This window comes from Garra rufa, chromosome 3 (assembly GCF_049309525.1).
Source record: "Garra rufa chromosome 3, GarRuf1.0, whole genome shotgun sequence".
NCBI classification, from domain to species: Eukaryota; Metazoa; Chordata; class Actinopteri; order Cypriniformes; family Cyprinidae; genus Garra; species Garra rufa.
In genome coordinates this window covers 35,086,573-35,110,388 of record NC_133363.1, presented here as the reverse complement: position 1 = coordinate 35,110,388, position 23,816 = coordinate 35,086,573, and the positions used below count along the sequence as shown (strand labels likewise).

Below are 23,816 nucleotides of genomic sequence, written 5' to 3'. Positions count from 1 at the left end.
CAACATCGGATTGGATCAATCTGATCCGGATAGGAACTTTTCAGGATCAGCAAATCTGGATAACAAGTGCTCAAACAGGATAGGAAATCACAATGTAGAACTATAGATATGTAAAGAGCAACAAGTAAAATAGCCAGTGTGGGGTCAAATAAGTTTATTTTTATTTGAAATGAAAACACACACATTTAAAAAAAAAAACTAAAAACAATAAAAAAAAAAAACACCCCATCCTCTTCCAGCAGTCCGCTCATCTGAGACCTACAACACAAACACTGTACAGTGAGGATATTTATAAGTTTCAAATATAGATGTATTGAATAAAAAAAAAAGACTTAATGTCAAATAATAATTTCAAAAATCAGTGATTGCCATTCTTTGCATATTTTTGGTTAGTAATCATTGCATGCATCACTAATAAATATTCTAAAAACAAAAAATATTTTCGATTGTGATGAAAATATATATCAATTAGTGACAGAATAAAATTTATTGTTTTTGTTCAATTTTGACAGCTGTTTGGGGGATTATTTTATGAGGCCAAACTCTTTCTACTTTGCTGTAGGCCTATACTGAAAGGCTGAATACATTAAAGCCTACCTAATCACTGTAGCCTGACGGATGAACAAATAAAATTAAAACCTTATGAATAAATAGGATATCTTGTAAGATACTGCATGATCCAAATATAGTATTATTTGATACATTTTTAAAGTTTTCATTACATTTTGGGCATGAAATCCATGCTGAATCCACCCTTCTGATGGGATCAGTTTAATCCAGATTTTTTGGATCAAAGTGATCCAAATCCTACAAAAAAGTTCTGAAAAACCCAAACTAAAGGTTTGATCCGGATCAAAACCAAGATTGGATTACATGATCTAATCCGATTATGTAATCCATTTTTTCTTTTGAAAAACCCATTTTCAAGATTTGATCCAATCCGTTATCCAAAATCCTAGTGGATTACTTTTGAAAAACTGGGCCCAGGCGCTCAGAGCGATCCTGCAAAAACGCAAGGCGCAGCAGGCGGCGAAAATGCGAGGCGCCTGGGGCGCATAAGCAGCGCACAGAACGCTCACTGCCAACAGAAAACCATTCAAAAGAGGCGCCTCCAACTGCAAAAACGCGTTCGGTGTGATTGGGGCCTTAAACTATGATAACATTACATTCGTTTCTTACCACTGAATTAACGATGATGTGCTTCCCTCTTTTGGTCAGTAAACGTAAACTTCTCGGTTAAAGGTCCCATATTGTACACATTTCTGGAGGTTTATTTTAGTTGTTGATGTCCTTAAGAATATATATTTGCGGTATAAGTGCCAAAATCCATCTCAATATATTTTTACAGCTCCTTTTTTAGGAGCTCTGTGTCACGGTAAAAGATGATGAGGTCTGGGTCCAAGTGCAGAAGAGGGTTTTTAATTAAACAAAATAAACATAAACCAAAAGGCCAACACGGCACAAACTGAAACACTACAAAACAAAATCAAGAATTCAAAGGCCAGGGATTTCCAAGAACATAAAATACACATAACTAGAGACAAGACAATGCAGACCTGAAAACGGAATGAAGAGTGAGTGTTCTTATACAGAGTCCAGATAGTGAACAGCTGTGTGTGAATCAGTGTTAATGACAAAACAGACGTGATGAATCAGAGTGCAGTGCAGGGAAGGGAAAACAGCGACCTCAGGTGGCTGAGGGAAACCCCACAGCCCAGATCATGACATTACCCCCTCTCAAGGGAACGGCTTCCAGACGTTCCCAAAACAAAAACAAAAAATCTGGAGGGAGGAGGAACGGTGGAAGGTGTCTCAGGGGGAGGGATGGCGGGCCAGGCCCGTGCAGCGGAGGAACGTAGGTGGACACTGCCGCCAGAGGAACGTGAGCTGACCTCGCCGCCAGTGGAACGTCCGCGGGCCCCGCAGCCAGAGGAATGCGAGCTGGCCCTGCAGCCAGGGGAACAGGAACAGAGAGCGCGGTCACCGGCGCGTCAGGAACAGAGAGAGCGGTCACCGCCGCGTCCGGAACAGAGAGAGCGGTCACCGCCGCGTCCGGAACAGGGAGAGCGGTCACCGCCGCGTCCGGAACAGAGACAGCGGTCACCGCCGCGTCCGGAACAGAGAGAGCGGTCACCGCCGCGTCCGGAACAGAGAGAGCGGTCACCGCCGCGTCCGGAACAGAGGGCACGGTCACCGCCGCGTCCGGAAAAGAGAGAGCGGTCACCGCCGCGTCCGGAACAGAGACAGCGGTCACCGCCGCGTCCGGAACAGAGACAGCGGTCACCGCCGCGTCCGGAACAGAGACAGCGGTCACCGCCGCGTCCGGAACAGAGACAGCGGTCACCGCCGCGTCCGGAACAGAGAGAGCGGTCACCGCCGCGTCCGGAACAGAGGGCACGGTCACCGCCGCGTCCGGAAAAGAGAGAGCGGTCACCGCCGCGTCCGGAACAGAGACAGCGGTCACCGCCGCGTCCGGAACAGAGACAGCGGTCACCGCCGCGTCCGGAACAGAGACAGCGGTCACCGCCGCGTCCGGAACAGAGACAGCGGTCACCGCCGCGTCCGGAACAGAGACAGCGGTCACCGCCGCGTCCGGAACAGAGAGCGCGGTCACCGCCGCGTCCGGAACAGAGACAGCGGTCACCGCCGCGTCCGGAACAGAGACAGCGGTCACCGCCGCGTCCGGAACAGAGACAGCGGTCACCGCCGCGTCCGGAACAGAGACAGCGGTCACCGCCGCGTCCGGAACAGAGAGCGCGGTCACCGCCGCGTCCGGAACAGAGAGAGCGGTCACCGCCGCGTCCGGAACAGGGAGAGCGGTCAGCGCCGCGTCCGGAACAGGGAGAGCGGTCAGCGTCGTGTCCGGAACAGAGAGAGCGGTCACCGCCGCGTCAGGAACAGAGAGAACGGTCACCGCCGCGTCCGGAAAAGAGAGCGCGGTCACCGCCGCGTCCGGAACAGAGAGAGCGGTCACCGCCGCGTCCGGAACAGAGATAACGGTCACCGCCGCGTCCGGAACAGAGAGAGCGGTCACTGCCGCGTCCGGAACAGAGGGCACGGTCACCGTCGCGTCCGGAACAGAGAGAGCGGTCACCGCCGCGTCCGGAACAGAGAGAGCGGTCAGCGCCGCGTCCGGAACAGCGAGAGCGGTCACCGCCGCGTCAGGAACAGCGAGAGCGGTCACCGCCGCGTCAGGAACAGCGAGAGCGGTCACCGCCGCGTCAGGACTGCGGATGTCCATCGCCGCCAAGCAGGCGTAGATGAATTCAAATCTCTTGGCCGACGCCGCCTCAAACGACATCCCCGCCGTGTCGGGAACAGAGCTGGTGGTCACTGCCCCCAGACAGGTGGACGCCACCTCCTCAAAAAAAAATCTCCCCGCTGGACCCATCAGTGAGGTCTGCATTCTGTCACGTTGGAGTAAGGAGATCTGGGTCTAAATGCAGGGTAAGGGTTTTAATTAAACAAACAAAATAAACATAAACCAAAAGGCCAACACGGCACAAACTGAAACACTACAAAACAAAATCAAGAATTCAAAGGCCAGGGATTTCCAAGAACATAAAATACACATAACTAGAGACAAGACAATGCAGACCTGAAAACGGAATGAAGAGTGAGTGTTCTTATACAGAGTCCAGATAGTGAACAGCTGTGTGTGAATCAGTGTTAATGACAAAACAGACGTGATGAATCAGAGTGCAGTGCAGGGAAGGGAAAACAGCGACCTCAGGTGGCTGAGGGAAACCCCACAGCCCAGATCATGACACTCTGTCAAAAACAGGTGATTTTGGCCCATCTAATTAATATTCATGAGCCTCTCTTCTGATTGGCCTGTTGTTTTCTGAGTGACGCACAGCCAGGCCAATCACAAGTAACTACGGTCATGTATCGGTGTAGCCGAACCCAGAGCCATACAGAGAGAGAGTTGCGACAACTCCGTTGACGCCAATGGACCATTTTTTTACAGCAATGGCGGATCGTGGAGACGCTCAATAGTTCCCGGAAGTTCGCGCTAATAATATCAGCGCCGTAGAGATGCAGCAGAAGAGACCGCTGTGATCAACTTTTAAACGGTAAGACATTTATAGAACAAAACTGTATACTATCAGCACAGCTAATCAATTTAACTTGTGCATTAAAACAGATTATTATTACATTATTTCTCACTTAATTAGTAGACTTACGGGATGTTATGCATTATGTCCGTGCAGTTTCATCCATCATTGTGTAATTAAGGCTTGTAAACAGGATTTTTGCTGATGGGAGCTACTTAATAGTTCTGAATTTATTGCAATGAATGCTGATTGACCTAAGTGAGAATGAAATTTTTAAAATAGGCGAGCTATTTTCGTTTCAGAATCATGATAGGCTATATATATATATATACCACTGCTGTATTATAGCAGTAATCACTGTAAACCTGTATGTTATTACTGTTTTTACACTTAAACGTCTTAGCTACTATAGAACTACTGTGTGAAGGATCAGTGATGCCACAGGACTGAATTGTGATGAAGCATCACAAAACCATTTCTCCTGTTATTCTCCTTCTCTATCCTGCTTTCAGAACAAGAACCACCTGAAGTAAAACAGTGCCAGCTCCTAAGTATGATTACATAACATTTTGTCAATGTAATCTATAGATTGCTCCTGCTGACTATATCCAGTTTTTTATGAAAACTTCAGATGACCAGCACCTGTGAACAGATGACGCCAACACTTGAGAGGACTTCAGATAAAGCAGACTCTAAATAAACATACAAAACTGATAAATTGCCCTTGCACTGTAATCAACATGATCACATCATACTTTAATCTGTTCATTGTTTCTGATTACGTGACGTTACTTGACTGCATGATTTGTATAGTTTAATTTCAGAACATTTCTGCAATATGGACATTACAGTAAAACAGATACGCCTGTTAACAGAGCTCTTATTTGTAAAGCTGCTAGAAACAATGTGTATACTAAAAAGTGCCATACAAATAAATGTAAATTGAACAAAACTTGATGCATATTTTTTTTTCTCCTCACCAGATCAGTAGAGTAACCATACATTCACTCTGCTTTATGTAACTGGTGCACTCCCACTGTAATGGAGACTGTTCAAGGACAACTTGGTTTATAATTTATTATAAATGTCTAAATTGATTTCTGTAAATATGTGCATAACAAAACTCAACATACATAAAATATATGATTTAATGTGTAAAAATGTTTTTTTTTTTTCAATTTGAATATACTACAAATACATTTTTAGATATTAATAATTGAGGGGTGCACAAGAATCAAAAACCTTAATCAAGATTCATTTTCACTTAATCTTAAAATATCTTTACTTATTTGGAATTAATTTAAAAAAGACAACAAACTTAACACTTACAATGAGATTAGTAAAACGACAATAAACATTGAGATGTGATTGCACTTGATTAACATACAAGCTGTAAGAACACACGCACATATAGAAATAATTGTATTTAACGTTATATATAAAGGCTGAATTACTTGGTAAAAGACCACGATGTTGTTTATATAGCAAACACGGACTTTTACCATGGTAACTTCAGCCCTAAATATGTTAACAAGGCAGGTACGGATCGCTAACCACATCAATCCTCAAATATTAGCGGTTTTTATCTTTTAAAACCAACACTATTACAACTACATATATATATACTACGTATACATGTATACATTATTTTATAAATAATGTCAATAAATCATTTTTTGTCAACTAAATACCAAAAATTGCTGTTCTGTCCCTCTAACTCAATGTATTCCAATGGCCCGCTATGAACTTCCTGGAACTATTTGAGGGCTGCGTGTATCACGTGACTATCGAGCGTTTTGGACTTCCGTTGTCGCAACTCTCTCTCTGTATGGCTCTGGCCGAACCCAGAGCCATAGAGAGAGCCTCGCCTGCTGATACTCAACAGGATATTTCAGAATGATCATTAATGTTTTTTCTTTTTCAAACACCGAATGCATTAAGCTACATAACTGTTGCTTTAGTAAAGCCCCTTTCACAATGCGCGCTGATTCTGGAAAATTACAGGAAGGAGCGCTGTGTGAACAAAAGCCAGAACCATAAAGGCAGTGTTGTAGTAATGATGCACGTTACCCTGCGACTCTTCACGACAAAAAAATACGTGCAAAGTGGAATGAAGCGGCGATCGGGCAGAGCCAGCTCCGCACTATCAGCGCTGAAGCACAGTTTGTTCAGGTTAGTTTCAGTTTAGTGAAACGTAAGCGTCGCATTACATCTCACATCCAAAGGTAACATGTCTTTATGGGTTGTGTGTAAAGCACGCACAGATTCCGGAAAACAACTGTGAATGAACCAAATTAAACAATTCCGGAACAAATCATGGGAAACATTATCCGTGTATTTACCGGAATGGCTGTGTGAAAGAGGCTGAAGTTGACGTGCCAGTGGTCTCTTATATTGTGCAATGATGTAGTTTCGACATCTATAGACTGAACAGGGTTTTCTAGATTAGTTTCCGTGTTGTTGTTGCTTAGCAATGTTTTGGACGTGATGTTGTCTGGGTTTGACAAAAGGAGGGTGGGACGCATAGACTGTAAAAAAGATGGACAACGCGTTTCCGCTTCTTTCCACTATAGAAAAGTGAAGCCAAAACAGCTCAATATGGCCGCTACCATCTTGGGGGAAGTTACGTCATTTGGAGCCAGAGCATGCGCAGTAGAGGTTCGTTTGGAGCCAGAGCATGCGCAGTAGTGTCGTGAGGCGGAGCCGCGGTGTCAAAGTCCCGCCCAAACTCCCGCAGACCCAATCGCACGATCACAATCATGACACCACACCCCGTTTTTATAGCATCAAATAACTACTTAAAAGCAAACTTATTAGAAAAACGAACACCTGAGCATGAATCAGCATTATAAAAACTACCTCACACGATGGAAATCACCTTTGGAAAAAAATTAATTCGTGTAATTCGATTATTTAGTTTGGCTCACGTCCCATTAGATTACATGGAGAGGGCGGGGTTTATGACCTATACTGCAGCCAGCCACCGGGGGGCGATCGAAAACTTTTGGCTTCACTTTTCAGGACACCTATGGCACGCTTGGTGGGACGTGATTGGTGCTCGGGGTGGTGACTGAAGGCGGTGACTGAGTAGATCAGACGTCACATCGTTACGGAAGTCACAGCGGCTCGTGAAAATGAACAGCTACTTTAAGCAGGCTGTGTGCAGTTTACTGTGGATTGACTGTTTTGAAACTCATATGGTAGTTACATAGCCCCTAGACCTCAGTTATCATGAAAAAAGCCAGGAAATTTCGATTTTGACAATATGGGACCTTTAAGAAGAATGCAACAGTTTTGCAAGAAAACTAAAAAACAAACAAAAAACACCGCTTTGGTTTTAACTTTGGTTTTAAAACGACATGAGAGTGAGTATGTAGGAATGTTCTACTTTGGGTGAACTATCCCTTTAAGTTGAAAAGAGTGAAATGTCTCTTTAACCTCAGGACAGAGAGAGGGAGAGAGGGCGGATAAGAAATCTCGTCATGCTGTTTGTATAGGAAGTATTGGAGTGAGCTGACAGGCACACTTCCTATTTAGTAGACTCTGTCGTGTGACGGAATCTGTCATTCCACGTTATTTTAAGATCAAACCACAGACTGTGATTGACAGCGTCTAAATACATGGAGTTTATCACACCGTGGGAAAAGAGCGCAACGGAACCTCGAAAGTTGCCGCTGTCGATCTACCGCGATTCAACTACAAGTGTTGAACATTGAAAGCAATGTTGAAGCAGTATCATCAGCCTACAAATGCGTGCTCTTGTCTTAATGTTGTTTTGCACCGTTGCTCTGCAATGGGATCGTGTCATCTGCCAGCAATCTGTTTACGACTCAAACACACACCTCGTACCTCACAGGAATGTCTGGCGTTTAGACAGACCTTCAGAAAATACACCGAACCGCAATGGAGACGAGGTGAGCTGGATAAAACCTCTCTGAAATATATGATACGTAAAAAAAGACGCTGTTTTGGTTTATATTACCTGTCAGTCGTGGTCACGTATGACTCAAATCAAACCACTACACTCATGTCACTCTGTGCACAATAATGTGTCATTAATGTGACAGATACATTTTGCTCTCTTTTTCCTTGCCATAAATAAAATTTATGTTGTGCTGTCTGTCTATTGACTATTGGCAATTAATCCTGCATAGCTGCATTTGTTGATCTGTTGCAGTGTGATGTGGTGATGAACCTCTCTGCCAGTCAGAGATGTGAGTTTGTGAAGAATACATCGGACTGTACTTCAGATGAAGGCTTCATTAAATACCCTTTGGTCACCTTTTGCCTGTTCCCACCTAATCTGCTGCCCCTAGCCATCACACTCTATGTAAGGACACATTTGGCTTAATCACTGAAGTCATTGTTTACTTTTTAAACTGTTTGAATATCAGAAAATTGAGATGTGTAAGGGTATTTGTGAAGCGCCAAACAATTCTGTTTGCATATCCAACTAAAACTAGAAGTAATGGATTATCCAGGCTGTGTAGTGTGAGTTTATATTGGTTGCACATTTTTTTAACTCTTTGGTTTTGTGTGTTGTTAAAGTCATTCTCACGTTTTCTCTTTCCTTCTGTCTTTTGTCAGGTCCTCTGGCTGTTTGTTCTGTTCCTTGTTCTTGGGTTGATTGCATCAGACTTGTAAGTGGTGTATTTGAGAGAATTATGAGGGTTATTAATCAGCTTACCATGCTATTTGGTGGTCAGCTCTGCTTTTGTCTTAAAGACATAGTTCATGCCAAAAGAAAAAATTCTGTCATCATTTACTCAACCTCATGTTGTTTCAGACCTGCATTACTGACTTTCTTGTGCCTAACACATACAAAAGAAAGAAAAATTGAAGAAAAAAGAAGAAAATTGATAACCATACAGTTTTGGTGATCATTGATTTTCATTTTATGGATAACAACAACAAAATGCTGAGACATTTTTCAAGATATCTTCTTTTATGATCCATCAGTCTACTCATATTATCAACTCTATTCTTGTTGTATAATCAATAAATTGTAACAACTGAGTCTGACTGAATTAGTTGTAATCTAAACGGTAAAAACATATAGGCCCGGTTTCACAGACAAGGCTTAAGACTAGTCCTAGACTAAAATGTAAGTCTGAGCTGTTTGAACTGAAAGAAACTTGCACTGACTGATCTTAAAATATATCGGTGTCTTTGTTTTGTCTCAAGATGCACACCAGTAATGTTTTTTTCTAAGCATGTTTATAAAAATTACTTAAATATTCTAATTGAACTATCTGCTAATCCTGGTTTAGTCTAAGCCCTGTCTGTGAAACCGGGCCTTAATCTTTACTTTTAAAGTGAGTATGATTTGGTGTGTTTGTAGGTTCCCATTGTATTCCATTTGCACTACACAGTTAAATTGATCATTAGGACTGTTGTGCAGGTAATATTAGTAACTGATAAAAAAAAAAAATATAATAATAATTTGAGCATTTTAGAAACATGTACGGTCAAACAAAAATTATTTGGACACCAGATATATATATATAATTTTTTTTTTTTTTTTTTTACTAGTGGGTACAGGAGAATAGCAAAATAAAGTAAACTGTGACATATGTCCAAATATTCTTCATACAGTGGACTACCAGTAAAATTGATAAATATTTGGGACCAAAAATTATTCAGACATTTTGATCTGACCACGTTATTGTCATTATTTGACAATTGCTTGGTAATTGGTCAACAAAGTATTGATAGTTGTGTAAATATTGTCATACTAACAGTTGTCTGACATTTTGGTTGATTGTAATCCCTTACATAACTTTCTATCAAAGTTATCTCACGTTATCAAGAAGAATTTGTTCTGACACAGTTTAACTATGGGTTCTTGTAATATTTTATTACCATTTTCTAAACTACAGAGAATAAATTGTGATAATGTGAGAAATGTGGAGGGTGTCTGAATACATTTTGGTTTGAATGTATGTTTCTTTGTGATCTCACAACACTATCAATAGAGCTGTCTTTGGCCATGACCTAGGTTTCACTTCTGTATCTGCTCATGTGACAGAGACAATGTCTTTCATTTATGTGGAAAATTTAGAATTGAGTCTCTTTATTTTAAAAAAGTTCCTTTTTAAGGGTCAAGGTGGGTCAACTCGTCATTATGTTGCAAATTTTATTTAGAATGAATTTGTTCTATAAAGAACAGAAATTTGAGTTTAAATGCATATGGATATGTATTTGTATAATGTATTTTTTATTTTTTTTTTGCAGTTTCTGCCCAAATCTCTCAGCCATTTCTTCCACACTAAGACTGACTCATAATGTGGCCGTATCCTTTCAATGGTTGAAACGTGACAGAACAGCTATGTCCACATCAGCTGATCTTTGTAATTTGTCCTCATTTTGCATAGCTTGATGAGGTTGATTACTCCCACTGTGAACTTCTGTGTCCTTATCAACCACAGCAATGATAAACGCATGAATACAGGAGTAAAGAGAATATCACAACATACTAAACAACTAGACATATCAAATGACTGATCTGGTAAAAACCAAGACTGTTATTCTCTGTAGTGTTTGTTTGGAGTCTAACACGGTTTGTGTTCTTGAAGATTATGTGCATGAGTGAGAAGAGTCTTTAAAGTGTTTGTGTCACAAAAGTACATGCATGACTGAGTTGGTGTGTTGTATGTGTGACTGAGTGTGATCTTTAGTGATGAGTTTGCAATTTGGTTGCTGGAAAAGGTCCATGTTGTGTTGGATGTGTTTTTTCATCATTGTTTTCCATGACTGAGGTGGATCAGGGAGTAACGTTCCTGGCCCTTGGAAATGGGGCTCCAGATGTGTTCAGTGCCATGGCTGCTTTTTCTCGCCCTCAGACTGCTGGTCTTGCCATTGGAGCACTGTTTGGTGAGATATGTTAAACATTCACCAAACTTCTATTACACACATACATGCACATCAAGGACATGTGTTAGAGTTTTTAAGGTAAACCGTTGCTTGAATCATGCAAGTGGTTTGACCATAACCTTGGGACTGTTTGTTTTAACTGAACAATAGTAGATAGGGGGAATGTTTGAATCAGCTCCACTGGGTGCCACAGAAATTACACATTTTACCTTTAAGTCTTGTGAACAGATTCATTGATCATATAAAAAAAAACAAAAAAAAAAAACTTTTTTTTCTTCCTAGGGGCGGGAATCTTTGTTACAACAGTGGTAGCTGGAAGCATTGCTCTGGTTAAGCCTTTCACTGTGGCTTCCCGCCCATTCCTTCGTGATGTCATTTTCTACATGGCGGCTGTGTTTTGGACGTTCAGTATCCTATATAAAGGCCATATTTCCATTGGAGAAGCCATAGGTAAGATAACCGTTATTCACCTAATCACGTTTGTACCATCTTTTCATCCTTTAAGGATACACACATTTTCATTTGTGAGATAAATCATCTTATTCTTCTTATCATTATTTTCTGTTCTCCACAGGTTTTCTGGGGCTGTATATTGCATATGTTGTGACTGTGATTGTTAGTACATATATTTACAGTCGTCAGAAGCATCAACTAAATAGATCGGCCCCTACCTCAGGCAGAGAACAAGGTAAAGAGACTGCGGTCTTTCTTGGTGCTGAACTCACAAATCACACACTACACACTTTTTTACTATCTTTGCGACATTACAATTCCTGAATGGAGTGACATATTTTCTTTGATGGTAAACATGTCTAAATATTTTGTAAACCCACATAATTATTGTCTTTGATGCCTGAGTTTTGCTTGTGTATAGGGCTGTCACGATTTGTCCATTTTAATTCGAGTACTCGATTTAAAAAAATCCTCTGTTACATTTTGCCCATATCAAGTAACCGACAAAATACCAGAAGTGGCTTGTTATTAGACCATTTAAAAAAAAGCATGCATGACATATTAAACCCATTTAAAAGTCTTAATAAAGCATAATGCTATTGTAAATTGACAAACGCTATGATTCAATTAAATAAATATATGCGATGCAGGTTTAATATATGCACTTTAATTATTTACATGCATGTAGGTTACGTATGTATGTCTCAGAGCCACTGTCTTTCCAGTAAATGCTCCTCCGCACAAACTGTTTCATTTAAACTGATCATTTAAATGTGTGGGGCATCTCATATTGTTGTGTGTTTGGGTTTATTGTAACGCCATTTATCTGGAAACGCCTTTTTATGAGATTTGTAAGGAAATCATTTATAAACCTTCGCAAACACCGGAGAATACATTAGTATCTTTCTCAATATGCTAATTGTTTATCACAATATCAAAATAAAAGCTTAAACCCTTGAGTTTACAATTTTTGATGTCCACATATTCAAGAAATTATGTTACAGTGGCATTTTGTCACACATTCACATATAGTGCTCACAAAAATGCTAACTCAAAGCTCTCTCTATTTAAACAAAGTGCTATTGAAGTTTATGAAATAAAACTAATGCTGTTTGACTAACAGCACTGTTAGTCTGATTACTGGGCAGAGATTAATGACTGCTGTTTTTGACTTTTAGAAGAGATTCTCCAGTCTGATTCATATAGAGACACTGGCAGCATACAAGCACACGGTGGGTCACTTCCTCTTAACTTAAATCTATGTTGGCTAAGTAAGTCACTGGAGTTTTAATGGGTTATGTGTGTATGCTTGTTTTCAAAACCACATACTTTCATAATCATGGGACTTTGCACTCTGCATTGATAACAGTAAAAGTGAGAGAGTTGTGCATCTTTAAGGAAGTTCTATGTGATGTAACTGTATTGCTGTGTGCCAAGTTGTTATATTTTATGTTTGTGTGCTTCACTGCCTTTCAATGAAGTTTCTCAGTGTAGACTACTGGCTTGTGTTTGCGTTAAATTCTCACATGTACAGTGGTGGCCAGAATAATTAGAACCCTAGTATTTTAACCAGCTAAAAAAATCTGTTATTTCTATCTTCTGCTGTAGTGTGTCAGAAGGAAATATCAGTTTACATTTCCAAACATTTAAAGCTACCTGAAAAACTATGTGCAAGTGCACCTAAGGCAAAAGCTGCTTTAAACGCAAAGGATGCTCACACCAAAAGTTGATTTAATTTAGTTAATAGAAGTTAATTAACATAAATAACACAATAATAAACAGTTCTTCTGGATTTAGTCTGTCTCAGTTTGTTCTGTTTCTTCATGTCATTCCAGACAGACGGAGTGGATGATGATGAGATCAGATCTCTGTGTGGAGCACTGGCTGTTGTCAGACTCCTTGTAAAAACAAAAATCTCACTGGATTATTACAATTAATGGCGAAATGAACAAAGCAAAAAATAGAAATAAGCGACTTAAAAATGACGATTAATTGTCTGGTTTAGGGCATTGACGATTATGGCGATTAATTGTCTGTTTTATGGCTTTGACATACATTTTTATGTGCATTCTAACCACGGTTAGATGAAATAATCGTGATTACATGGTTATTTAATAATCGTGACAGGCCTAACTTAAAACCATTTTTTAGCTTGTGAAAATACTAGTGTTCTAATAATTTTGGCCACCACTGTAGGTATTTGTAAGTGTTGATCTGTATCAATGTATGTTTTAGATGAAGGAGAGTATGAGCCTTTGCTGCCTTACACTCAATCCACTGCTCAGATCTTCCTGAATGCTATTAACCCAGTGGACAGCCGGACCTGGAGGAGACAGCACTGGAGTGCCAAAGTTCTCAAAGTGATCAAGGTTGAAAACTCTTGCATGAATTCACTTGCATGATAACTTCCTGGTTATAAATGAGTATTCATTCTTCAAGTAACCTGTTGTTTAAAATAGACCAATTAGTGAATTTTCTGAACTTTACATGAATGCCTGTGTAAAAGTCGGTCTGTCTGACTGTCTTAGGTGCCTGTAGAAGTGCTTTTATTGTTGACAGTTCCTGTGGTGGACACAGATAAGGAGGATCATAACTGGAAACGCCCTCTGAACTGTTTGCACATTATCACTGGGCCTCTAGTGTGTGTGCTTACCTTGCAGTCAGGAAAGTGTAAGTCAGTTGGCATTATCATTTGAACCATGAAACCAAACCTGTTTAACAGCAATCCCTTGCACATAAAAAGTAGTTATGTCATCTCTGACATTGTTTTGTTGCTTTAATAAACATGCTGCAATCTGTCAGATGAACTGAAATTCCTCTTGTATTTGAAAAGATGAATGCTGTTGATGCAGGTATTGTGTAATCATTTTATGTTCTGTAAAATACATGTGACTGAAACAGACTATCTTTCTCTTTCAATTAAGATGGCTTAATGCTCATTGGAGGAGAATTTCCAGTGTGGGTGCTCATACTCTGCATTGGAGTCTTCCTCTCAGGCATAGTGTTCTTCACTACCACAAATGAGCGTCCTCCTAGATATCACTTTGTATGGATCTTCAGTTTCCTAAAGAAGTCTCTTTAAATTTTAGATGATCTTAAATACAGTAAAATCATATTGTGAAATATTATAATCTCCAATAGCTGTTTTTCTGTTTTAATATATTTTAAAATTCAATGTATTATTGTGATGTCAGCAGCCATTACTCCATTATTATTACTGTTGCCTAATATTTTTTGTAGAAAGTTACTTTTTTTTTTAAAGAATTTTTTTTGAGTAGAACTTTCAAAAGAACCAAATTTAATTGAAATAGAAATAATTGTGTAGACATTATAAATGCCTTTACTGTCTCTTGTGATCAATTCAATCAATTCAGTGCATCCTTGCGGAACAGTTAATTTATTATTTTTATTTTTTGTTTTGTTTTTTCTTCACTTTGTTTGTCCGCTCGCAGCTCTATTCTCTGCTAGGTTTTGTGGTCAGTGCGCTGTGGATCAGCACTGTGGCCTCTGAGATTGTTAGTGTGCTGCACCTGCTGGGGGTTGTTCTCAGTCTCAGCAACACTGTACTGGGCCTCACCTTGTTAGCCTGGGGCAACAGCATTGGAGGTATACACTCACTCACAATCTTAAAAAACACAAACAGCACATTATCTTCCCATTATTTTTTTAATTTTTGCTCATAGCTAATATTCTAGTACTTGAAATGAAAGGAAAAAAAAATTCAACTACTAAATTGTATTTTTTTTTTTTTTTTTGTTGCCACTGGATAAGGATTAGTTCACTTCCAGAATAAAAAATTCCTGATGATTTATTCACCCCATGTCATGCAAGATGTTCATGTCTCAATTTCTTTTCAACTGAAGAAAGGAAAACATTTAAGGACTTTTCTCTAAATATTGGACTTCAGTGGTGCCAGTGGTGTTTCATTATAGCTTTAGAGGGTTCTACGCGATCCCAGCCGAGGAATAAGGTTCTTATTTAGCAAAAAATAAAAAAATAAATAAATAAATAAAATAAAATGTATATAGTTTTTAACCACAAATGCTTGCCTTGCACTAGCTATGCGACGTGCATGCGCGTCTTCACGTATTACATAATCACGCTGGAAAAAAGACGTGCGGTTAGTTCTTTATCTCTGTACTTCAGTTCAAAAATGTAGGGTATCTCATTTTCTCCTTCTAAATTGTCTGACATCATTGTTTTACCATATTTTGTAAGGGGCGTTTCACTTTGTTTGCACATTTGCTTTGTAAACACTGGGTCACTAATTTCACTAATGTGTGAAGTTCGAGCTAGTGCAAGACTTAAAATTTATATTATTACTTTTTTAGAAAGATAAGTCCCTTAATCTTTGGCTAGGATTGTGTAGAGCTGCATCAAAACTGCAATTTGGACTGTCAACCTGTTGATCCCCATTGAAGTCCACTATATGGAGAAAAATCCTAGAATGTTTTCCTCAAAAATCCCATTTTCTTTCCAACTGAAGAAAGAAGATGAACATTTTTAATGACTTGCAGTGAGTAAATTATCAGGAAATTTTTATTCTGGAAGTGAACTAATCCTTTAAGTACTAATGTAATGCATTAGAGCTTTTTTAGTTTTTGAACACCAGATGGCTTTTAATATTTTAAAGAATCATACACCAGAGGGATATTATACACTGTTCTGTTTTAGACCATGTGTAATATTTGTGTGTTTTCACAGATTTCTTCGCAGATATTACTATAGCCCGTCAGGGATATCCACGGATGGCCATTTCTGCCTGTTTCGGAGGCATTATCTTTAGTATCTTTTAATATATGCTTTAAAAAAGTTTTTCTTCTTTTGTGTGTGCTTTAAAAATATATAAACAGATTTAAGCATACCATTTATTTACAGTATTGTAAATATCCTGGTACATTACCATAAACCATAACCACATAGAGATGTTCATATGCCTTTAACACTGCATTAAGACATTCTGTTTGGTGTGGGTTTGGGCTGCCTGCTGCAATACTTTCAGACTCAAACTGCTGTGATGGTATGTCTCACACCCTATATATTATATACAATGTCTCAACTTTCTTTGAAAAGAGCATATATACAACTTGATGCTATATACCAGGGGTTTACCAAACTTGGTCTTGGACTTGGAGGGCCGGTGTCCTGTAGAGTTTAGCTCCAACCCTAATCAAACACACCTGAACAAGCTATCAAGGTCTTACTAGGTATCCACCTTTTTCTTAAGTGTGGAAGTAAGCCTATGGGTGACTTCCATAATGGACTTCTAATTCATTATCAGCATTAACAGTGTGCAGTAAACAGTAAAACTGTTTGCACTACAAACCAGTGTCCTCATAACTAAGAAAAAGGTAGATACTTGAAACTTCCAGGCAAGTGTGTTGAGTTGGAGCTAAACTCTGCAGGACACCAGCCCTCCAGCACTGATTTTAGTGACCCCTGCTATATACTGTACATTTTTTTAAATGTTTACTTGAGAATGTGTTGCAAGCTTCAGTCAGTTGAATATTCCAGTTTAGATGAGTGGAGTCTAATCTGTGTGCTGTGTATGTTCTGTTGTGTGGTCAGCTGGAACCAGAAGGGATGCTGTGCTGGGTTCTCTCAGGAGCACTGGGTCTGTCTCTCGTCCTCTCCTTCATACTGGTTCCTGTTCAGTGTTTTCACCTGAACCGAGTCTATGGCATTTTTCTACTGATCTTCTACATTGTTTTCCTTATCATTGCCCTGCTAACTGAATTTAGAATTATACAATTCTGACATCAGCAGAAACACTAACTAGACAAGTGCAAATATATATATATATATATTTTTTTTTTTTTTTGTTGTTTTTGTTTTGTAATTGTATATTTTGAAGATCAAGAGCCAGTAATCACTGTACACTAGTTAAATTGTTTTTAAACAAATCTTGAATTATAAGATTATAATTAAAATTTTACTTTATTAAACAGGATACTTGCAAATGCAGTGGTGTTTTGTTTTTCTTTTGTGTTAAATGAATTCAAGCAGAACAGTCTGCCACCATTATAATAATGACTTTCTTGTAAAAATGAGAAACTTTCCTGTAACTTTCCCGAAACTTTTTTGATTACTAGTACTATACTTTTATTACAGTAATTTTAAGAGGCTTCTAAAACAAAATGAAATGACAGTTGTAACTAATTCATAATTAAGGTGAGGAATTAATGACCAAATAAGGTAAGGAGGCCAGTTTAATGCCTCATCCGAAGGATGCTTACAGGGGTCGGTTTAAGGCTTCATGAAAAAGTTGCTTCTTTCCGCATTCCAATTTTGCACCCATACAGGTCAGGAGGGTAGGTTAATGCCTGATCCAAAGGATGCTCCTTTTTACAGGGTCCAGTTTAAGGCTTCATTAAAAAAATCACAATTTTTTGCAGTCGGAAATTTTGAACCCACACAGTACATGTCAGGGAATGAACGTTGCCTGCTGGCCGGACTAAAACCACCTCCAGGAGCAAACTATATATGCACAAAGGGTCTCCCATCCACATACTTTCAGTAAGCAATCAGCCTCTGGCTACTGCATGCAACAGTTGAAGTTGTTGTGCATTCCTTAAGAAAGCTGATCTGATCTAACAGAGGGGTAGCACATCCTGCCAGGCTCAATGCTGGCGGCAGAATGCGCTACCACCCCTATAAATTAGGTCAAATTCATGATTGAGGAAGGGGATTTCACCCCCTGCTGGCCGGACTGTAACCACGGCTGCATCCGAAATCGCATACGTCCATACTATTTAGTAGGCAAAAATCAGTAGGCGAAGAAAAAGTATGCATGAAATCTCAAACACCACAAAAGAGTAGGCGAGATTTACCAGGATGAAGCACCATTTCTCGCGAGATTCAGGTGTACGTATACCTAAGTATCGTTCGAATATGCCTACTTACCTACTATATAGTAGGCGAAATGGGTACGTGAGAAGAGTAACCACAAAAGAGTAAGCAAGAGATCCCCGGATGCCTACTGCGTCCCGCCCAGATTTCGAAGTGCCGATAGAGGGATACTTTTCTACTTTTCTATCCCAAAAGCACATGGGAGATCAATAGCCTACGTCATCATCGAACGTGATGGAGAACAGCAACAAGGGTGTTTTCAAAAGTGAGTAATCTTACGCTGTTCCTTGTCACAATCGTGTAGAACAAACTGTTAAATCGCTTAAGGTGTAACAGTATAGTATATTTGTGATTGTTCTGTAAAAACATGTTTTATATGTATAGCAAACAGGGGAGATCCAGTAAACACGTATATCTCCAAAGTGAATGTACATAAACCACATATATCTTAAAGATGATTATTAAATGTCTATTTAATATGTGACAGGAAAAAGTTCGAAAAGAATTGCAAATGAGCACGTAATAGACATCTGAGTGTTGTGTGCTGTTACAGTAGAATTCACTGTTGTCAACACTGTTTACTTTATATGAATGGAATGTAAATAAACGCAAATGAGAGTGTAAATGCAGTGTTGAGCACATGAATCACAGCGGTGACTTGAAACTTTTCTGGATGTTACAGGGACAGGACGTGATGGACGGCAGAGACAGGTGAAGGTGGACACGGTGGTCAGCTGCTTCATCAGAATAAAGCTGCAGAATTGGCACAGCTGTTGATGGCAGTTGTTATTTACAGGCTGTGAACACATGATTGTCAGAACAATTACTTTGAATAAAGCTTTGTTTTATGTGTCTTTGACTTGTATTTATTTAACATCAAGGTTACTTTTATTTATTCTTTTACAAATTTATTCATGTTTCTTGTTGTCAGTTAATAAAATATAGCATTAATTCATTACTTGACTGAGAATTGAGATGTATTCACATTGACTGCATAGTCATGAATATGTCATGCATATGGCGTATTAAAAAAATGCATGTAGTTCATTTTACTAAAAATATAATTAATTAGTGGTTAGCATTTATCAGTATTATTGTTCATAAGAGTTGGTGTTGTCTAGCAATGCATTCCGAGGTCATCTTTAATTTCTAAGTAATACTTAATTCTTTCGAGTGTAAAATCAAAAGTCTTCTCCAAAGACGTGATCTTCCAGCAGCTGATTGATGTCTCCTTTGTGCAGATATTGCAAACATTGCAAACAAGGAGGGCAACGTACTAGGTAGGGTTGTCGTGATGCCATTGGGTGTTCTGTGCACCCGTCGCCTTTATTTTATTTTATTATCACTGCAGAACTTATAAGTTCATACAACCACAGGGAAAGATAGTGTGGGGTTATTGCTGTGTAACTATAGGCTGGCTCTAGCTATAGGATGCCACTAGAGGGAGTGATAACGACAGGAATGGGCCAGCAAATGGTATGCATGTTCTGTTATATGGTTTTGGGAGTTTTGAGTAAAGCACGTAAACACAGTTCGAATCCAGAGTCTTTATTTACAAGACACGACATGGTGTCAGAAGTGCTGTAGTTTAACGTGACAGCAGTTTAAGTTAGCTTGCAAAAGCCCGGACTAGCTGGGAAGAAAGCTCGAGCTGAAATGGACAGCGGGGATAATGCGTTTGCTGCGTCAAGAGCAGCGGGACCGAGTGCTACGTTCAGCATACGGCCGCCCGAGCCTTTCGACTTTTCTAAAGGTTTCATAGAAAAATTTGCTCGTTTTCACGGCCTGGAATCCGCCTCGTTGTATTAGGACGTTTGATCAGATAGGTACATGTCAGGGAAAGAGCCCCCCCTGCTGGCCAGACTAATTTTTCACAAAGGTAGCATTTGCTGCCAGGCTCTATAAGGTCAGCGGAATGCGCTACCACCTCCATAAATTAGGGTAAATTCACCATTAAAGTAGGGAATTAATGACCACAGAAAGTCAGGAGGCCAATTTAATGCCTCATGCGAAGGACACTCCTTTTTACAGGGGCCGGATTAAGGTTTCATAAAAACATTTGCTCCTTTTCACGGCCTGGAATCCGCCTCGTTGTATTAGAACGTTTGATCCCATAAGTACATGTCAGGGAAAGAGCCCCCCCCCCTGCTGGCCAGACTAATTTTTCACAAAGGTAGCATATGCTGCCAGGCTCTATAAGGTCAGCGGAATGCGCTACCACCTCCATAAATGAGGTCAAATTCATCATTAAGGTAGGGAATTAATGACCACTAAAGGTCAGGAGGCCAGTTTATTGCCTCATCCGAAAGATGCTTCTTTTTACAAGGGCCGGATTAAGGTTTCATAAAAACAATTGCTCCTTTTCAAGGCCCGGAATCTGCTTTGTTAAATGGGGCGGTTTAATGCTTCATCAAAAGCCTTACACCGCAGAAGTCATTTTTGTGTATCTGGACTTTTGGAACCTAAAGTACATGTCAGGGAATGAGCAACCCCTGCTGGCTGGACTAAAACTATCTAAAGCAGTAAGCTAGTTTTCCACAAAGGGCCTTCCATCCATGCACAGAGCAGGCTTGTGCCTACTTAGCTTTAGAGAGTAATCCGAATCTGACTAGTGCAAGCAACAGTTGTACTTGATCTTTTTGAATGAATGAAGCTGCTCTGATAGAGGGGTAGTGCATCCTGACAGGTTCAATCAGGCCAGCGGAATGTGCTACCACCTCCATAAAGGTCAAATTCACCAGTAAGGTAGGGAATTAATGACCACAGAAAGTCAGGAGGCCAGTTTAATGCCTCATGCGAAGGACACTCCTTTTTACAGGGGCCGGATTAAGGTTTCATAGAAAAATTTGCTCGTTTTCACAGCCTGGAATCCGCCTCATTGTATTAGGACGTTTGATCAGATAGGTACATGTCAGGGAAAGAGCCCCCCCTGCTGGCCAGACTAATTTTTCAGAGAGGTAGCGCATGCTGCCAGGCTCTATAAGGTCGGCGGAATGCGCTACCACCTCCATAAATGAGGTCAAATTCATCATTAAGGTAGGGAATTAATGACCACTAAAGGTCAGGAGGCCAGTTTATTGCCTCATCCGAAAGATGCTTATTTTTACAAGGGCGGGATTAAGGTTTCATAAAAACATTTGCTCCTTTTCACGGCCTGGAATCCACCTCGTTGTATTAGGACGTTTGATCCCATAGGTACATGTCAGGGAAAGAGCCTCCCCTGCTGGCCAGACTAGTTTTTCAGAGAGGTAGCGCATGCTGCCAGGCTCTATAAGGTCGGCGGAATGCGCTACCACCTCCATAAATGAGGTCAAATTCATCATTAAGGTAGGGAATTAATGACCACTAAAGGTCAGGAGGCCAGTTTATTGCCTCATCCGAAAGATGCTTATTTTTACAAGGGCGGGATTAAGGTTTCATAAAAACATTTGCTCCTTTTCAAGGCCCAGAATCTGCCTTGTTAAATGGGGCGGTTTAATGCTTCATCAAAAGCCTTACACCTCAGAAGTCATTTTTGTTTATCTGGACTTTTGAATCCTAAAGTACATGTCAGGGAATGAGCAACTCCTGCTGGATGGACTAAAATATCTCCAGCAGTAAGCTAGTTTTCCACAAAGGGTCTTCCATCCATGCACAGAGCAGCCTTGGGTCTGCTTAGCTTTAGAGAGTAACCAGAATCTGACTACTGCAAACAACAGTTGAAATTTTGCTTTTTGGATGAATGAAGCTGCTCTGATAGAGGGGTAGCGCATCCTGACAGGTTCAAACAGGCCAGCGGAATGTGCTACCACCTCCATAAATGAGGTCAAATTCACCAGTAAGGTAGGGAATTAATGACCACAGAAAGTCAGGAGGCCAGTTTAATGCCTCATGCGAAGGACACTCCTTTTTACAGGGGCCGGATTAAGGTTTCATAGAAAAATTTGCTCGTTTTCACGGCCTGGAATCTGCCTTGTTGTATTAGGACATTTGATCCCATAGGTACATGTCAGGGAAAGAGCCCCCCCTGCTGGCCAGACTAATTTTTCACAAAGGTAGCATATGCTGCCAGGGTCTATAAGGTCAGCGGAATGCGCTACCACCTCCATAAATGAGGTCAAATTCATCATTAAGGTAGGGAATTAATGACCACTAAAGGTCAGGAGGCCAGTTTATTGCCTCATGCGAAGGACACTCCTTTTTACAGGGGCCGGATTAAGGTTTCATAAAAACATTTGCTCCTTTTCACGGCCTGGAATCCGCCTCATTGTATTAGGACGTTTGATCAGATAGGTACATGTCAGGGAAAGAGCCTCCCCTGCTGGCCAGACTAGTTCTTCACAGAGGTAGCGCATGCTGCCAAGCTCTATAAGGTCGGCGGAATGCTCTACCACCTCCATAAATGAGGTCAAATTCATCATTAAGGTAGGGAATTAATGACCACTAAAGGTCAGGAGGCCAGTTTAATGCCTCATGCGAAGGACACTCCTTTTTACAGGGGCCGGATTAAGGTTTCATAAAAACATTTGCTCCTTTTCACGGCCTGGAATCCACCTCGTTGTATTAGGACGTTTGATCCCATAGGTACATGTCAGGGAAAGAGCCCCCCCTGCTGGCCAGACTAGTTTTTCAGAGAGGTAGCGCATGCTGCCAGGCTCTATAAGGTCGGCGGAATGCGCTACCACCTCCATAAATTAGGTCAAATTCACCATTAAGGTAGGGAATTAATGACCACAGAAAGTCAGGAGGCCAGTTTAATGCCTCATCCGAAAGATGCTTCTTTTTACAAGGGCCGGATTAAGGTTTCATAAAAACAATTGCTCCTTTTCAAGGCCCGGAATCTGCTTTGTTAAATGGGGCGGTTTAATGCTTCATCAAAAGCCTTACACCGCAGAAGTCATTTTTGTGTATCTGGACTTTTGGAACCTAAAGTACATGTCAGGGAATGAGCAACCCCTGCTGGCTGGACTAAAAGTATCTAAAGCAGTAAGCTAGTTTTCCACAAAGGGTCTTCCATCCATGCAGAGAGCAGGCTTGTGCCTGCTTAGCTTTAGAGCGTAATCCAAATCTGACTAGCGCAAGCAACAGTTGTACTTGATCTTTTTGAATGAATGAAGCTGCTCTGATAGAGGGGTAGTGCATCCTGACAGGTTCAATCAGGCCAGCGGAATGTGCTACCACCTCCATAAATGAGGTCAAATTCACCAGTAAGGTAGGGAATTAATGACCACAGAAAGTCAGGAGGCCAGTTTAATGCCTCATGCGAAGGACACTCCTTTTTACAGGGGCCGGATTAAGGTTTCATAAAAACATTTGCTCCTTTTCACGGCCTGGAATCCACCTCGTTGTATTAGGACGTTTGATCCCATAGGTACATGTCAGGGAAAGAACCCCCCCTGCTGGCCAGACTAGTTTTTCACAGAGGTAGCGCATGCTGCCAGGCTCTATAAGGTCGGCGGAATGCGCTACCACCTCCATAAATGAGGTCAAATTCATCATTAAGGTAGGGAATTAATGACCACTAAAGGTCAGGAGGCCAGTTTATTGCCTCATCCGAAAGATGCTTATTTTTACAAGGGCGGGATTAAGGTTTCATAAAAACAT

At 40.6% G+C, this 23,816-nt stretch overlaps 1 protein-coding gene across 1 annotated transcript; it reads left to right on the top strand.

Moving 5' to 3' along the window:
* The first annotated feature begins 7,518 nt into the window (after nucleotides 1–7,518).
* slc8b1 (solute carrier family 8 member B1) lies at nucleotides 7,519–17,348 on the top strand. The gene is made up of 15 exons (XM_073837008.1): nucleotides 7,519–7,972; nucleotides 8,236–8,388; nucleotides 8,646–8,698; nucleotides 10,293–10,350; nucleotides 10,826–10,931; nucleotides 11,214–11,381; nucleotides 11,506–11,619; nucleotides 12,563–12,616; nucleotides 13,620–13,753; nucleotides 13,913–14,054; nucleotides 14,309–14,430; nucleotides 14,837–14,990; nucleotides 16,089–16,169; nucleotides 16,340–16,404; nucleotides 16,953–17,348. The coding sequence occupies exons 1-15, from the start codon at nucleotides 7,808–7,810 to the stop codon at nucleotides 17,139–17,141; spliced, it is 1,758 nt and encodes a 585-aa protein (XP_073693109.1). The 5' UTR covers nucleotides 7,519–7,807; the 3' UTR covers nucleotides 17,142–17,348.
* The last annotated feature ends 6,468 nt before the right edge of the window (nucleotides 17,349–23,816 follow it).

What these genes read in the sequence shown, in the direction of transcription:
- slc8b1 (XM_073837008.1), top strand. Translation starts at nt 7,808, where the DNA reads ATGCGTGCTCTTGTCTTAATGTTGTTTTGCACCGTTGCTCTGCAATGG. An exon ending in TGGCAGCATACAAGCACACG is followed by an intron (nt 12,617 to 13,619) that starts GTGGGTCACTTC and finishes TGTATGTTTTAG; the next exon opens with ATGAAGGAGAGTATGAGCCT. An exon ending in AGACTCAAACTGCTGTGATG is followed by an intron (nt 16,405 to 16,952) that starts GTATGTCTCACA and finishes TTGTGTGGTCAG; the next exon opens with CTGGAACCAGAAGGGATGCT.